The sequence below is a fragment of the Pseudonaja textilis genome, chromosome 2 (assembly GCF_049901715.1).
Source record: "Pseudonaja textilis isolate UNSWEBS1 chromosome 2, rPseTex1.2, whole genome shotgun sequence".
NCBI classification, from domain to species: Eukaryota; Metazoa; Chordata; class Lepidosauria; order Squamata; family Elapidae; genus Pseudonaja; species Pseudonaja textilis.
The window spans coordinates 175,433,656-175,452,099 of NC_141991.1; the positions used below are offsets into that span (position 1 = coordinate 175,433,656).

Sequence of the window (18,444 nt, forward strand, 5' to 3'; positions counted from 1 at the left end):
CTCCTTGGCGAAGCAGTAAGACAGCGGGGGAATCCCGGCACAGCTGATCATAGGAATAGCTGATCGTCGGGAGGGGGGGAAAAAGAACCTTAAGGAGTAGGGAAGAATGGGGCGGGGACAGCCAGGGACACGATTTGCCGGTTCTCCGAACTGTGCAGAATCATAACAACCAGTTCTATAGAACCGGTCCGAACTGGTAGAATCCCCACCCTTGCATAGGATGGACCATACAGGAAGAACATTTCTGCAGATAGCTTCTACCAAAGTTTTCTAAGGCATTGAAAGCATTTTTTTTTTTTTTGGCACAGGGTATATTGGAAACAGTTAAATAAAGATACCTGATTTTCACAATTATATTTTTATATATCCCTGATATTTAAACACACATCTTTGCTTTAGGAATCTTTTTAAAAGTGCATTTTAATAAACACAAATGGAATTTCAAAGGAAGTTTAAATTGCTATCAATATATATTTCTATAACTTGTCCTTTAATTTCTTGGCTTAGAATTAGTTTGGTTATATTGTTGAAGAAATTTAAGCAATACATTTTCTGTAGGAATTTAAGGTATTAAATGCTGAATGTGTATTAATGGAACTTGGATTAGAAGACAAGCATGTTTTTAATATTGGAGGAAGAAACATCAATAACCTGCATAATGCTAATTCTGTTATTCAAACATGCAAAAGATCTGAAAACTTTAGTAATGAAAGTTAAGGAGCAAGGTGAAAAAATGGAACTAAAATTAAATATAAAGAAGACCAAACTCATGGCAACAGATGGAACCAGCCTCAAAATTAGCAACGAAGATTCAACGTAAAGGAACAAGCAGTCAAGAAATATGTCACAGCCTAGCAATAGCAATAGCACTTAGACTTATATACTGCCTCATAGCACCCAGTCACAAACTGAGGAATGTGGTATATGCAGTACAATGCAGTAAGACAATGCAGATCTCAAACAAGGGAAAACAAAACTATCACTTCCCAAATATGTGGCACAACACAGGAAAACAAACCCATCAGGACAATATTCAGCAGTCCATTTGCATCTCAAAGGCCAAGGTTACTCTTTTGAAGACAGCAAAGTTCACATTCTGGACAAAGAAGACCATTGGTTTGAAAGATGGGTCAAAAAGGCTATCTATGCTAAAACTGAACAGCCCTCTCTCAACAGAGAGAGAGGCTTACCACAGGGATATCTATGTCTTGTCTATAACACAATCTTTTCAGCAGTCCCAAGAAGGTTCCACACTCATTTGCACTTTGATTCAAATGACCACGAGGGTACAGATAAATCCCCAAGTGGTCTCAACAACTCCCAGAGAGCTAAGAACCAGATGACTACAAAGAATATAAATCTTTCCATTCCCCAGCATTCAGTCAGAACTGAAGAGGCTTCTTGGATGAGAAGCGAAAAAAACAAAGGGAAAAAACAAGGAAATCCAGTTGCCTTTTGAAAAGCTCCTTTGGGAAAATGGCAATAAGTAAATCATTGGAAGACCTGAAAACAACAAGGCTAAGGATAGGTTGCCCTGGAGAAAATTTACCTATGTGGTTATTAGGAGTAAAAGAACTTGATGGCACATAATCAGTTAATGAATCAAATATCCTGGAATAACACTATACCAGGGCCAGATCAGCATTGTAGTTCTCCTCTGCGGGCCAGCAGCAGAAGTGGTGGCGGGCGGGATGGAATGGGGCAGGAGTCATGGAACGGATGCCTCCTGCAGCACCCTGCCAGCCAAAATGGGGCATGGGGGTCCACCTGCAGCCCCCCTAAGCCTCGTTTTTGCCCTCCATGGCCTCCTGCAGCATTCTGTGGCCGAAAACGGGCTGCATGACCCATTTTGGGCCCATATTTTGGCCCATTTTTTGTCCTGTTTTGGACCTGCTTTTGGCCCAATTTTCAGTCTGGTTTCGGTCAGCAGAGTGCTACAGGAGGCCATGGAAGGTGAAAACGGTCCGCAGGGCTTGCATTTGACACCCCTAAACTATAGTAAGCTTTCCATTTCAGAAAATAGAAAATATTTCCTTTTTAAAAAATAAAAAATAAAGTTTCATGCCTTTTGTAAATATAGCCAACATATACCTTTCATTATCACGGAGAAAACAGGAAAACATTACTTCTTTTTCATACAGAGTAGAATACAAAGTTATATAAAAGACACATATATGGAAAGTTGAAAGATATATAACCAGATTTAACCACAATGAAATTCCATTTGATACATTAAAAGGCTCTTTTATAAGTTTCTATGAAACTTAGTTTTTGATTATTAATATTCCCATAACAGGAAAAAACCATTAATGAGTAATATTTTAATATATGAACCATCTGCTCAACAGAAAATAATGCTTTAAAGTATCACTCAAATTATTGTGCTACATTATTGAAAAACATAATTTAAAACTTGTGTGCTATATTCAGTTCAAATAAAATGCCATGCAAGAAGAAAACAAACTTCTAAGTTAATCATTACTAAATACTTCATAGTCTCAACATTGTTAAGTAGAACGACTGGAAGGTTGAACTGTGTTTTTCTTTAAACCTGCTTGCTATCAATCAAAGTATTTATGCACTTCAAAAACACACGGTAGCTTAGAATCAAATTGGATAAACTACGCCCTTTTTTCCCATGTAAAAAGATGACTACTAACAGAAACCAGATTAAACTTTACACTACCACAATATCATGAGATTCTAACAGGTCCACCATGAAGATAAGATCAAACTAATGTAATTTCAATATGTTTTATCACATGCTATGAGTATAAAGACATCCAGTAGCTTTCAAAATAATTGCAAACTGATAAGACTTTCTCTTTTTACAAGCTAAATACTTCACTTTGCTTGCCACATATGGAACAATGTCTCCAACAAGACTTAAGATTCAGAGATGAATGAGATTCTTATGTGTGTGTGTGTGTGTGTGTGTGTGTGTGTGTGTGTGTGTTGTGGCCCCGATTCCCGAGGCTATGCTGTCAGAGGAAGAGGACCTGGAAGAGGAGGAGGAGGAACTGGGAATGCCTTCCTTCCCAGGACCTTCCTCCCTGATAATGCCTCAGGTTCCATCAGACAACCAAGAGGAACAGCCTGAGATTAATCAGGAGGAAGGCATATCAGAGCAGACCCTGACAGGGAGTAAAGAGGAAGAGTGTTGGCTCAATCCTAAGCAGCGTCATAGGGAGAAACGTGAGCAGCAACGTAGGAGGTGCGGGAGGGTCAGAGAGCGAGCTGAGTTATTGAGCCACACCCCACAGGGGATAAAAGTGGGTGTGTTTTCTCCTGAAACTTTGTACAGGACAAAGTTTAACCTTACTTCAGATTTTCTTCATGAATGACTATTTTTGTGGACTGCCTTGTGATTTTCTGTGAGTAAAACTTTATCAGTTCGGACTTGGCAGGCAGAGCGTGTTGGAATGCCAAGAATATTATCAGTTCCAAAGAATTAACTCTGTGAAGTCTGAGCCAGCTTGCCTGCCTGTGTTGGTGTGAGTTTGTACTCTTTCATATTTTGGGAAAGAGGAAAGGCGAGACAGAACAGTATGTATGTGTTCTGTCTCACCTGTGGCCACGAGGTGAGAGTCCAAATTTCCAAAGGAAAATACACAAACAGACAGGACCAGGAACAACAGAGTTAACTTCCTTTGGCTGAAGCAGTCCTTGGCAGTCTTCCAGGAGCTGCCTGCGAAGTCCGATAACGAGCAGAACCATAAATCAGAGGCAAACGCCGCAATGATAATTTTGTCCAAACTGCTAACTCAAATAAACAAGTTGACCCGAACAAGGATTCAGAGCTAACACGCCCCCTTATATTCCCTGAGGGGCGTGTCAGTCTCTTTTCTCAGTCTCTGATTTGACGTTTCCTTTTACGTTGTATTTCACGTTTCTGTCTGCGTCTTTGCCTTGCATCAGACCAGCATTTCTCGGCTTGATCCTCAGCCAAGGACTCTGGCACGCTCTCCTGATTATCTGCTGACACCTGAGGCACAACCAGGGAGGAAGATTCTGGGGAGGAAGATGATTCCAAAACTTCCAGCAAAGCAGGCTCAAACCTCAGAGCCAAATCCTCCTCTTCCTCCTGGCTCACGTCTGTGTCTCCCAACAAAGCAGGCTCAAACCTCAACGCCAAATCTTCCTCATTACTCGAGCCTGTGTCTTCTGACAGAACAGACTCAAACCTCCGAGTCACAACATGTATGTATGTATGTATGTATGTATGTATGTATGTATGTATGTATGTTATTCAGCTTTGTTCGGGTATTTTCCCACGTCATTATAGTTGTGCTTTTAAAGTTGTAGCAATGTTTCGGCAGAATCTCATCTGCCATCATCAGGCTTCTGTATTGTGTTCGTCTGTGAGTCAGGCTTTCACAGCCGTTTCTGTTTTAAATTTGGTGCTAGCCTACTGCTGTGCCAGAATGGTTTTTTCTTCATCCTGATTGGTTGGGAGTCTTGGTCTGTGTTTATTGGTTTTGGAGTTTGCTGTGTTCTGCTTGATTGGTGTTTCTAATATCTTCTGTCTGTTTTGTGGCTTTTTTTGTGTCTTGATTGGGTGGCAACATTGTGTTCCTGTATTGGAGGCTTTTAGTGTGGCTTGGTTCCAAGTAAACGGACGGCTATCATTTATTAGGAAGCTAGGTTTCATCTGGGTGCCTGGTTGGGGTGTGTTTGAGCTGGTGGTATCAGGGGGTTCTGTTTGTGCCCAGGTGTTTGCCTGGCTTGTGGTGTGGAGATTTTTTTGTTTAAGAGTGCAGGCTTCCAGATAATTGACAGTCTGGTGGAGTCATCTCTTTTATTCATGCTTTCAGGTCTTTTTTCAGTCTCTATGGCTTCTCTGATAATTCTGTAGCTGGGGTTTTCTATAGTGGCTAGGGTTTTGGTGCCATTGAAGTCGATGCTATGACCTGTGGCTTCCATGTGTTGGACTAGTGAGGAAGTGTGTTCCAGCTTTTTTACTGCATTTTTGTGTTCATCCAGGCAGGTACTTATTCTTCTTTTCCATGGAAAAGAGATCAAAACACAAACGACCCAGGAGATTAAAGCACAAGATCCGGGATATCTCCACAACAAAACTCACAGACTGGATTCTCTATAGGACTGCCTTGGCTCAACTGCCTCTGAGTCTCACCTATATAAGAATCTTGGTGGGATTCTGAAAGCTGGAATTCTTGACTATTGCCCCCATGTTTTGAAATTCCATTCCCAGGGTGATCCAGTCTGTTCCTTCACTTCAGGCTTTCCAAAAAGCAGCTAAATTTTGTCTGTTCCATGTAGCAGAGGAAGAGGAGGGCATACTGTAATGAAGGCCTGAAACTAGCAGGTGCATGACTTTGTCTATTGTTGATAGTTTGAATATTGCCATTAATTCAGTTTATATTACATTTGGGCTTATTTATTATTTTTCAGGGTTATATTTTAGTCTAAGATTTCTTTTTGATTGTCAGACACTCAGATCCTTTGAGAGCAGAGGGCATACAAATCACTCAAAGGTATTAGCAATAATTCCATGCGCTACTTCCTGGAAATGTCCCGTCATATCAGAGCAGAACCCCCTGATCTGACCACTACTGTTTCCTCACACCCAACTCAGTGTATACCTAGAATACCAAGAGTGATAGTATAAAAGAGTGCCAAGAAGTCCAGGAAACCCATTTTTTCCCAAAATCATTTGGGAAAACACAACACTTGCCCCTTGTTTCAAGCACACTTTCACAGAGTCTGAATCTCCTAAATTTCTCAAGAATGCCATACAACCTTCTGGACTTAGCAAACTATTTCTTCCCTGCTAGATTAACAAATGAAACAAAAGTTTTGAACAGACAAAGGCTCTGGCACAAATAACTGAAATTCAATCAACAGAAATTGGTTCCTGACATATGACATTATGTATACCGTAGAACTGAAATCCAGGGAATAGAAATCCAGGAAATAGAAATAGTGATACTTTTTTTCACTATCATGCAGAAATCAGGAAGAAGATTATCTCTTTTTCGTATGGAACAAAAGACAAAGTTGTATCTGACACAAACACAAAGAAAAAATAGTTTAAAGGACACAAGGAATAGCCCAGAATTAACCACAGTGAAATTCCATTTGTATTTGTTAAAAGGCTCTTTTATAAGATTCAGTATAAAGCTTAACTTCTGAATAGTATTTATCTTCTTCACACTGCAGGGAAAGATTCCACAAATAAACAAGATTTTAAATTATTATTATTTTATATACATTACTTGCTCAATGTAAAAATGATAATAAAAAAGAAACATGCCAAAAATGGAAGGGATAATGTGTATATATAGGACATGTGATAAATTGTCTAAAGGTACTAACTTTACAAAAATATGTATATTCACATAAAAAAAAACTTTAAATGATCCACTTTTCTAAAATGCTATTTTTTAAAGGATGCAATATAAAATTAACTATCTTAAACAATATTAAATATGTTTCTGATTATCTCATATTGAGATTAATTCTGTATTTTTCATAATTATTGATATATCAGAGAATAATTAAAAAGGTGTGCTGTAAATTTTATTATACTGGTAATGAAAAAGGATGGACGATGTTTACATATATTAAATGGTTGGCTCAATATCATTTTTAGTTCATGATACGGTATCAGAAAAATGGACTTAAAGATGTTAATATGTGGTAGAATGTATACTAACATTTATCAATACATGAAGATCTATGGATTTATCAAATACGGGGTACAATAAATTATTACATTATGATGGGAAACTAGCCTGGAAGAATATGTGTTCTTTCTCTCCTTATACATTGGCTTGCTAGCAACATAATATAAAGGCTTAATATTTAATCAAGACATAGTTCTGTCTTTAAAAACAAGTTTCAAGGTTTTTTCCCCCTTTTCTCTCATATGTTTTGGGTATTTCTGTTAAAAACTATTCGTATAATGTAACCTGTTTCATGATATCCTACAATAAATATATTATTTTGTTGCTCCTGTTTTTGGCATAACAAAAGCAGCTTTGGAAATATTGTTTCAGTCATTGTTCATGAATTAGATATTAGAAAATGCTATCGGACAAGGGAAGGAAGCACCTCCCATGCCTGGATGCTCTGAATAGCTCATCTGGAGAAAGATACATTCATCAATAGATGTTTAAATTAATGTGGATTCATAAAACGAATAGATCTGATAGGTAACTTATTATGTAAAGAAGATGAACAGACACTAAATCAAGAAACTGATTTGGATTAAAAAAATTCTTCTGAATACACACAAAAAAAACACCCTCTTCTAAGATACAAGAAAAATCTGTTAAATCCTAAAAAAAACTTTACTTTGAAACACAGATGAACAATAAATTACCCCTGGGACATTTTTAGAAGAAATCAAAGAATATTTTTTAAAAAATCAGAGAAGATTTACGAGATTGACTTGTTCAATCAGGTTTTTTAAAAAGAAAATAGTTCTATCTGGTTGTCCTTACTGGACTTTTATAAAGACTGATCGACAGAGCATTTGGATTTTTTTTTTCTTTATCTAAGAAATAAGCTATAAGAAGAAAACAGTTTATGAAGAAAATAATGGTTGCCCACAACATAGCACTTTTATTTTCCCAGAGATGAGCTATGGAGAGAAGGGAGATTATGTTTTATTCAGAGACAAGGGATAAACTATTAAAATTGTTTTTACCTGTTGTGATGAAGAGAGAAACTATTTTATTCTTTACAAGTGTAATACAAAATAAATACTTTGGAAAAACAGTATATTGTTCATTTATTCATTGAGGAAAATGGTCCTCAAATAAAATTTTTACTTTCTTAATTTTGAAGCTTTCTAAATATCAGACTGCTTATATTTTGAAACGATTATGAATCAACTATGTATCAAGGTTTGTAACATTACAATAAAAGGAAAAAAATACAGTACTGAGAGCCAGTTTGGTGTAAGAAACTATGAGTTCTAGTCCTCTCTTGGTCATGAAAGACAGCTAGATGACTTCAGGCCAATCACTCTTTCTCAGCCCAATCCATTTCACAGAATTGTTACTGTGAGGAAAAGTAAGACAGAGGAGTATTATATACTTTTGCTGCCTTCAGCAATAGACAAAGGGTTACAAATCTAATAATTGTTGAAAAATTGATTGCTCCTTCCTTTGTCCTCTGAATTATTCTGAAAAACTGGCATCCTGAAGTTAATAGCAATAGTATTTAGGCTTATATATCACCCCATAGCCCTTTACAGCACTCTTTGGGTGGTTTACAATGCCAGCATATTGCCCCCAACAATCTGGGTTCTTGTTTTACCAACCTCAGAAGAATGGAAGGCTGAGACAACCTTGAGGCCTGTCAGGATCAAATTCCAGACTGCGAGTAGAGTTTGGCAGCAAATACCACATTTTACCCACTGTGCCACTGGGGTCCTCTTATTTATGAGCATAATTGGCTTAATTTATGAGTTTATGATCATAGTGTAATACTACCAATTATTTCAAAATTAGAAATACCTTGTAACCTCATGTATATTAAGTATATGCTAATTATATATGAAGCCCATTAACAGGAAAGAAAGAAATGAATATTCATCTCAGGAATCACTGGTGAAGCTGTCGTCCTGAAGATATTGTTAAATTATATCCCACTGTGGTTATTTGGTATGTTTTTTGTGCCTTTGAATTAGTGTTTACCCCAGTGACTCACTGGACAAGTCCCTCCAGGTTTTTTTTCCCAATATTTTCAGAAATGGATTACCTTAGCCTTCCTAGGACTGAGACAGAGAGGATTGGCCCAAGATTGCTCAGCTGGCTTTGTGCCTAAGGTGTAACTATAATTCATGGTCTCCAGTTCGTAGCCTGATGCTTTAAAAACTGCACCAAACTGGGTCTCTATCATACATTAAAATATTTTATTGATCACAATAACAAAAACACAGAATGCTATATTTTTTGTTCATTAAAAAGCACTTTGATACATACTTTGGGATAGTCCAATTCAAAGAAGGTTTCCAAGTTGTTAATAAGGTTAGCATCAACACCCTTTAAAGGCTTCAAAAGTGAAACACCTGGAAGCTTGCTATATGGTTGTTTATCTGTTGCTTTCTTGTTGAGTTGTAGGTGCCTAAAAGAAAAAAGTGCCATTTAAGAAATGCAAAAGTAAAATGATAATTAAACTTTAAACACTCCTATGCAAATATTAATGTTTGCCTTGTCACAGTTTCATTGTGGGGGGAAAATGCAGTAGCAACTTCTAATCTCTAGTCTCAAAAATTAACATGGTTCAAATAGACAAAAAGATAGATATTAAGTACTTTATCCACTCCAACAATCCTGGGAAAAATCCCTCATTGTCATATTTAACTCAAAATAAATCCAAACAGGGAATTTTCTGCTACAGAACAAATCTATTCAATTCACATTAATCATTAAACCCTATCCATCTTTTTCAGAGTCTGGAGATTTCTTTTTTTATATAACTAAATGTATGTTTACCAGATGTTTAGAAAAAATCATTTCCAAAAAAATGTCTATGCTTCAAAAATGAATTCCATGCATTACTTCAGCAAACATATCAACAAACAATCAAATATGTAATATGAACTACAATTTCATTGTAACAGTAATCATGAGCAATTGATAGAATAGCGGTTTAGCATCAAGAATCTATAGAACATTTCAAAACAAACAACTTCAAAGTTGAAACACTTCATTTTAATATGAACAGATTGTGTTGCTCAGAATACCTTGAGCTCAAAACACTTCCAAAATGCCAAAAAATATCTTGTATTCCCTCAAGGAAACTATTTTGCATTCAAAACCGAGGTATTTTAAATTTAATTAGAATGAAAAATGTATTAAACGTATCTATTTAGCACTTCCTGCAAATATGAACAATTAATGCAACAGTACCACAAAGAATAGCTTACACTTATAAAATGCATATTGATGTTCAACTTTTATCACAAAGATTTGTGTATATGTGTATGTATGTTTATGTATACAAATATTGATGTGTGTATGTGAGCGTTTGTATATTAACTTTACAATACTACAGGTACTTGCTTATAATATACACATACATGATTGAGGCATAATATTTCAACCCAACTATTATTGATTAGTTTCCCAAAATATAAGCAGGATTGTATATAATTAGTATTTGAGTTGGAGACTACCAGGAAATGCAGTCTAGACCAGGGCTGTTAAACTCTCACCCACGGGCCAGATGCATCAGTTACTGGCCACACACAAGCCCGGTTTAGCAAAGGGGAAAAAAGTCCCGGTATGTCACATGATGCTGCCGTTACAATATGAGTTTGGCACCCCGGTGTAGACTGAGAAGGTGAAATAAATCTTGGAAGACAACAGTGAAAACTATTTCAATATTTCTGCCAAGGAAATTACATAGAGCAGGTGTTAAGCTCAACTGGAAGTTCTCCTATGAGCTGTTCAGAGCATCTAGTACTGGGAGGTACTTCAGTCTCTGCATTGGTAGGCTGAGCTTGATTTATGGAACGCTCCTCCTCCTCTACGGGACTCCTCCTCAGCGTTCCCCAGGTTTTTGCTCAGCCTCGTGCGAAACAGGCAGTGATTTTGTTACTCCATTGACCGAAACAGGAATCAATTTGTCGTGTACAGGTTTGATTGTAATCCAGCTCTCTCTTTAGCCTTCTTCACAAGTTTATAACTTGCCAGACAGTTTTGTTTAGGGGAAGCGCCGTTTGGAGACCCGTATTTTTTATTTCCATATAAATCACATAGCCATGCTAAAAGAACAATTACTGAGAATACTAGAATGAGCTTGGCCACATTTCACACATCAAAAATGGCACTATTTATGTACTCTAGATGGAAATTAGGCAAACAACTAACAATCTTAATTTCTCTTGGCCAACCAAAAATCTTTTTCAGAACTAGATTGATGTGCTCTTCTCTTTTTAGCTTAAGTGGAGTTTTACTCAAATTCCTAAGGCAGAGATTGTGCCCCTACTGCATTGGAGCATCTGAAACTACACCCACATGCTGCAGTATATTACATTTACAAGCATGAAAGTGGAGGAAACTACAGACACCAAATTGATTGTAACTGATTGTATCAGTCTTTTTCATTCCAGCCATTTCTATGCTGGCTTGGAGTTGTAGTAATCCAATTCAACTGGCGGATGCCAGGTTAGGAGACTGGATAGTTAAAACAGCTATTTTTATCTCAGGTTTCACCTTAGCCAGTTTTCCAGGCATATAATGATTCCTATATTTAGAAGTAAAATTACAGGCCAGTTACAACTAAGCAACATCCAAATGAGCAATATGCATTGTTTTATATACTAACAATTTATACTAATATACTAATACTAATCATAATCAATCCATATCAGAACCGGTAACCTCTGACAATTTGTACTAGCTCTTGAACATCAGTAGAATACTTTTCCTTTCAACTAATTAAATGTAGTCTTTGGTACCCTGAGGTGATGACATTTCTTCCTTATAACACTCTGCAAGTCTGTTAGAGAAAGCACTTTCCCACATACCTAGCAGATAACCCATACTTAACTAAAGATTTATTTTCTCCAAAACTGAATCCTGTTCTCTCAGCAATTCTCATCTGCCAGGGATCCATAATTATATTTCTTAACTCTTTTGCCATAAGCAAGCTATTTTGTACACTTATTCCAACTGATGATTTTATTTTCCACTTGATGTAAAAGAATGCTGAAAAGCAATTTCTCCTAAGTATGAAACAATATTTCATTTTAATTAAGATATATCTCTTTAAAAATATAGACTAAACTGCCTGTTTTACACTCACAGGTCTATCTAGCTCACTATAAATTATTTTATAGTTCTATTTGCAGATACCCAGGACTGAACCTGGAAACATCTACATCTGTAGGTCTAATGTCAGGCTGTAGACCATCCTGAACAAAATATAGGTTTATTTTCTACTTTTTTTCCATTTGTTCTTTATCTTACCTGCTATAGCAATTTAAGCAGTTACCTATTTTATATTATTGGAAAGCTTTCTCTTTGTAGGGGGCGTGCATAAGTGCACCAACATGCCTACCGTCCCTGTCCTATTGCTTCTTTTTTTTCTTATATGTATCCATTTCATGTATTCATAACCATGTTTATACTTATACCTGTTAGCTAATAATCACTTGACAAAATAAATAAATAAAATAAATATTAACAGTATGTGCATTAAAACATAATAGTAGAAGAAGAAAAAACCCCAGCAGCAGGTTTTTATCAATTTTAGCCACAGATACTGAATCCAAATCTGATAAACTATTCCATCTACATTAGAGGATAGCGAGGAAACACAAAATACCACTGTTTGAGGTATTTATAGATATTGGTTCCTTTGGGTAGGAATCAACAAGTTTAATTAATGATTGGACATTCTAATTCACAGAGAGTTCATACAGAGGTGAAAGGAAGTTTATCACTTCTTCAGAACAATCTGAATCCTATAGTAGCGTGACCTACAATTTAATGTGAGCTTCATTTAAGTCTTATTAATAAATATTTGAAGAAGAATAGATTAGTGTATGGAGAAGATACATTAATTTACTGAAAGTAAAACTGCAGCACAGACTGATTTTTCTCTAGGCTGGTAATTGCTTTTTTCTTACAGCATAGAGCATTCATGTCTTTTTGCTGAATCTGCTTCTCTTTTCTCCACTTCACCAACTTTTGGTACCTGGCCAGATTTATGATTTGTGCCAGGGATTTGCAAAGTACAGCTCAACAGCCAAATCCAATCCATTTCCTGTTTGTCTGAAGTCCTCAACCTAAGGATGGACAAGTAAGTGGCAGATACTAGGCCCAAACCTCAGCCAAACTTGCAGGGAAAAGAGAAAGGCAAGAGGCAAAGGGCTAGAGCAGGGTATCTGGAGCAGCAAGCTATCAATGGCTTTCTTGCTGGCAGTCCTGGGCCCTTTTTATAGTACACAAACTCTTATGTTAGTCAATAGCATTTGTCTTTTCTCCAGTAAGCTCTTCCTCTGTAAGCTTTACAGTCCCATTCATTTACTACTCTCTCTTTAGTGCCTTACCCTCAGCAACACCTTCAAGTCCAAGTAACTGCAAAAAGCAAGCACTGTTTAATTCAACTTTTCAAAAACAACACTTAGGAGCTACAAAGCAGTTTAGAAACTGCAAAAGGATTTTTGGACAGCCATAGTCTGTCTGATTGTCTCTTAACACACGTTACAGGAAACATTGCCAAGCAGCTAGCCTGCTTAATTCATTCAATGTCTCAGAATGAAAATATATCTATATCTTTATCTATTAACTATACCCCTAGCCACATAGCTATGCATCTGTGTAACTCTAGTAATGTTTTGCTAGGATTTATCACAGCATGTATATACACACAAATACACACACATACACAGAAAGGTAATAATAACAGACTCAATTTTTTCCTCCTGACCTACCTGCTAATAGTAGGAGAAGAGGCCTTGTGCCCCAAGTGAGAAGGGAAAAAGGAAACAAACATGGCTTCCGACTTCCTGAAGGAGGAAGTACGTTTAATGTATATTCTAAGAGCCAGTCTTACATCTAGCGTGTGCCACTGCTGCTCTAAGTCATGGTGAGGGAGAGGACAGAAGTCAGGCAAAACAATGTCCTGGGACCTGTGAAACCAGGTGTTAACCTTCGGAATAAATGAGGGGTCCAGACAAAGAACTACCCTATCATCATGAAAGGAACAAAGGTCCTGTCAGATGGAAAGAGCAGCAAGCTCAAAAACCCTCCCAGCAGAAGTGATGGCAACAAGGAACACTACCTTCAGAATCAGGAAATGGAGAGACACGGTTTGAAGGGGTTCAAAGGGGGGCTTTGTAAGGGCATTAAGGACCAAATGAAGGTCCCAGGAAGGGTACCTGTGAACCACCGGAGGGTGCAGGTTGGAAGCCCTTTTCAAAAACCTCCTGACTGAATGGGATAAGGAAGGAAGTGAACCCCATGAAAGGACTGAGGAGAGGGCCGCAACCTGCCTGCGCAAGGTGTTGGGGGCCAAACCTTTCTCCAGCCCATGCTGAAGGAAGCTAAGAACTTCTGCCAACTGGGCTGAAGCAAGAGAAAGACTCTCCCTGAGGCACCATCGGGAAAAAGCCTTCCAGGCGGCATCATAGATGTGCCTTGTAGAAGGTTTGCGAGAAGCCAGGATAGTGAGGATGACCCTTTCTGGAAGATCAGCCTCCTCTAGCCGCTGCCGCTCAAGTGCCACACGGTCAGCTTGAACCACTGGGGCTCTGGGTGGAGCAGGGCCCCCTGGTGAAGGGAGATTAGATGGGCAGGGATCCTCCAAGGAGAAGCCACCAATAGGTTGACCAGGTCCGCAAACCAAGGCCTCCTTGGCTAATAGGGTGCCAGGAGGAGGAGCTCCGCACGTTCCTCCAACTTCTTCTGAATTACTGCCAGAATGATGGGAAGTGGGGGGAAAGTGAAGATGAGACCCTTGGGCCATCTGCACCGAAGAACATTGGTCCCCACCACTCCCTGGCAAGGAAACCTGGTGAAGAATCTGGTGACTTGGGCATTTTGAGGAGTGGAGAAGAGATCCACCTCCGGTGTTCCGAATCTGAGGGAAAGGTCCCTGAATAGAGACGGAGGAATGGACCATTCTGCCTGGTCGACTAGGCTCCTGCTGAGCCAGTCGGCCTGGGAGCTATTGACCCTGGAGATGTGATCCGCCGAGATTGATAACAAGTGTTTCTCTGCCCATAACCCCAGCTGTACAGCCTCTCCCATGAGGGCTTTGGACCCCGTCCCCCCATGCTGGTTGACATGAGCCTTTGCGGCCATGTTGTCCGTAAGGGCTAGAACATGAAAGCCAGTCACTGATTGCCTGAAATGCTTGAGTGCCAGAAAAATAGCTCTGAGCTCTAGCCAATTTATGGGAAGGGTCTGTTCCGATCTGGACCAAACGCCCTGAGCTATCTGGCCCTGCATATGGGAACCCCAACCCAGGAGGCTGGCATCGGTGGTTATCACTAGCCTGTCTGGGTCCCTGAACAGGAGTTCCCTCCAAATAGATGGGGAATGCCACCAATTGAGAGATATCCGGATTTGTGGCGGGAGTGGGACCTTGATGGATGAGTGGCTGGTTCCTGCTCATTGGTAGGGAAGTAGGAACCACTGGAGGGCTCAGGAGTGGAGCCAAGCCCACGGGATGATGCCAATACAGGAAACCATCTTCCCCAGAAGTTTGGACAGCAGCGACAGGGGGACAATTTGATGTTGCTGGATCTGGCTGATGATCTCTGCAAGGCTCTTTGCACGAGCTGGGGACAGGAAAACCTGGCACGACATGGTATCGATGACTGCTCCCAAGTGTTGCAATTTGGTTGTAGGAGAGAGCTGGCTCTTTTTGGCATTGATGGAAAATCCGTGGCTCTGGAGACATGACAGGGTAATTTGCAGATTCCGATGGGCCGCAAGGATGGAAGAGGAAAGAATCAAAATGTCATCCAAGTAGCATTGGATCCTCACTGGAATAGAACGCAGAGATACCACCAATGCTGTCAGAACCTTGGAGCCGATGAGAGGCCGAAGGGAAGTGCTCAATACTGGTAATGGGTATTCTGATAACAGAAACGGAGAAACTGGCGATAATGAGACCAAATTGGGAGGTGGAGGTAAGCCTCAGTGAGATCAATGGAAGAGAGGAGGTCGCCCTCCCAAACGCTCTCTAAAATAGAATGCAGAGTCTGCATTTTAAATCACCTGTATTTTACAAATTGGTTGAGAAATTTTAGATCAGGATGGCTCGCCACCCCCCGAGGCTTTGGGAACAATGAAAAGGTGAGAGTAAAGCCCACATCCCTGTTGAGACGGGGGAACAGGTTGAATAGCCCTGATTTCAAGAAGGTGCTGAATGACCTGATTCATGAGGGCTTGACTGGAAATGTCCCGAGACACAGGACAGATCAAAAAAAATTTGGGGAGGTGGGGTTGGGAAGTCCAATTGTAACCCTGACCTAATAGTGCTGAGCACCCAGGCGTCCATTGTTGACTCCTCCCATTTGGAGGCAAAGAAGGCTAGGCGACCTCCGACGGGTGGGGAGAATGAGGGATTACTTAGAGCGATGGAAGGAACGACCCCCTCCCCCCTGAAAGGGCTGTTTACCAGCAGAAGGTTGTTGCCTGTCAGATGTTTCCACCCGTTGGTCTTCGCATTGGGAGTATGGCCTGTGAGAGCGGGGGAAGTGAGATGAGGTCTCTGCTCAGAAGGCAGGAGGGTAATAAGGGCGATAGTCAGCTTTCTTCCCAGAGGAAGAGAGAATTTTACGTTTATCTCTGGTTTCGATGGGATAAGGTTCCAGAGCATCGCCAAAAAGCTTATCGCCTGCGAAAGGAACTGAAGCCAGCTTCCATTTTTGGCATGACTCCACCTGCCAATTTCAGAGCCATAAAAGTCTTCTTGCTGCTACAGAAGATGCCATGGCCTTAGATGCAAATTTGGTGGAATTGAGAGTGGCATTTGTAGTGAATTCCGCCGCTGCAATAATCTTATTAAGGTCTTGGTGAGACCGAAGGTCGGAAGCAGGCAATCTATTCTGGATTTGGCGCAGCCACCTTATGGATGCCCTGGTGAAGAAGAATGCTGCTGTTGAAGCCTGAACAGCCCAAGCAGCAGCCTGGTGATTGCGCTTGAGGGTCTGTTTGGAATGTTTATCATCCAGTTTCAGGATATCTTCTGGCTCCATGGGAGTGCCAGAAGGTGAGAACCAAGCCAGAACCGGAATGTCAACAGAAGGCACTGCCAGGGCATTATCCAGAGCTGCGCTGATGTTATAGAAATGCTTATCTAGAGAAGATGGGCGAGGACCTGCTGAAGGAGAAGCGCACTGTTCCTTGACCATGTCCAGGAACAAAATGGGAGAAGGCAAAACCTCTGCATGCACTACAGGCTTGGAGAAGAGTGAATCCCCTTGGCTAGAGGGATTTCCTTATGGCTCGGGAGCCACTTTCTCTGGCGACAGCTTGGCAGTGACCAAGGCCTTGCTGAGTAATGGTCTGAAGAGAGTAGGTTTGAAGACCAATGCAGAGGATGTCTGCTCTGGGCGAGAAGCCTCTTCCTCTGAAAGATTTTGGTCAAAAATCTCACCCTCTTCACACTCTGAATGAGAGGAGTAACTGTGTTCAGATGATGAAGGCCTTCCTTCCTCATCAATTCTTCCTCCTCCCATTCTGGTAGAGAAGAATGGACCCTGAGGTCCTGAGGCCTGTGTAAATCAGGATGATGAGGCAAGGAACTTATAGATTGAGAATGGAGAAGGGCCTGAACCCTTTCCAGAGGTTGAAGAATTTGCTTGAAGCCTTCAGCCAATCCCTGCCTAATGGCTGATGAGACTACATCTTGGATATCCCTTGGTCTATGCTCAAAAGTAGAGGCAGAAGGCCAAAGGCTGAAGGCCGAAGGCCCGCTTCTGTGGGAGTGAAGGTGGCTTCAGGCCTAGATTGAGGAGAGGTTCAAGACCTGGAGGGAGGGGGAGGAGCATAGGGCACAGAAGCCTGTTGGAAATAAGGCCCAGATCTGCTTAAATCCTGAGGATCTGACTGTACAGCAAGAGCCTCAGGAGACCAGGACGGAGGATGGAAAGGCTCATAGATAACTTCTCCTCCCTTGGAAGGGCTTGGTTCAGGGCCACGAGTATCACCTGAAACATGCTGTAGTTGCACTCCCTTCTGTTGAATAGTTCAGCCTCTAGAGCTGCATGTCTGCCCTCAATTCAGCCTGAGTTGCCTTTTTAGGGGCTAGAGCCTTAGCTTTGATTTTAGCAGCCACCTCCCTCTGGACTGATTGGGTGCGTTGCCTACGTCTTTTTCTCCTATTGGGCTTAAGAGACTGTTCCACTGGGGGGAAAAGCTCTGCCAGAGCCTGATCTTGCTCCATTTGTAAAATAAAGGCTCTTGCGTTGGAAAGAAGCTGTTTAGAAATTTTTCTATTAAGCCCCTTAGGGTATAAATGGCCCCCGGGCTTACAAATGGCCACTCACCTTGTGGTGGAAGGCTTGAACCCAAGATGGCCACTGACTACAGGAAAACAGGCTCCAAGATTGAAGAATCGCTCCTTAGGCTATACAGAGCCCCGAGCGAAGTCAGCAAGGGAAAAACACAGCAACCAGCTACACGATCAGCTGGCTTGAGCTCTTATCAGTTTGCCTATCGTGTTTATGATCGCTCCAAACTGCAGGTGTGGGGGAGGTCTGCAGACGCTGCCCAGCTTGCCTGCACAGAGCTCTGGTAACACTGCTCCCAACGTTGCAGGAGAGAGAGCCCTGCTCTCCTGGAAGAGCAGCTGCCCAGATCCCTGGGAGCTGCTTGAAGAGAGGAAAAAAGTACTGAAGATCGCTGGTGATTGCTATCTAACAGAACGCTTTCAGAGACACAGCTACTGACTGAAACAAGCTGAGTCAAAAGGTGGGGTCTATCCCGGGGGCTGGCTTTTATATCT

General features: G+C 40.6%; 1 protein-coding gene across 1 annotated transcript in view; it reads right to left on the minus strand.

The window, feature by feature from the left end:
* UGCG (UDP-glucose ceramide glucosyltransferase) overlaps positions 1-18,444 on the minus strand; it is a 42,694-nt gene that overhangs the window by 13,368 nt on the left and 10,882 nt on the right. The window contains exon 2 of the mRNA XM_026713407.2: positions 8,955-9,096. Coding sequence (XP_026569192.1) covers positions 8,955-9,096 — 142 coding nt within the window. The remainder of the gene's footprint in view (positions 1-8,954; positions 9,097-18,444) is intronic.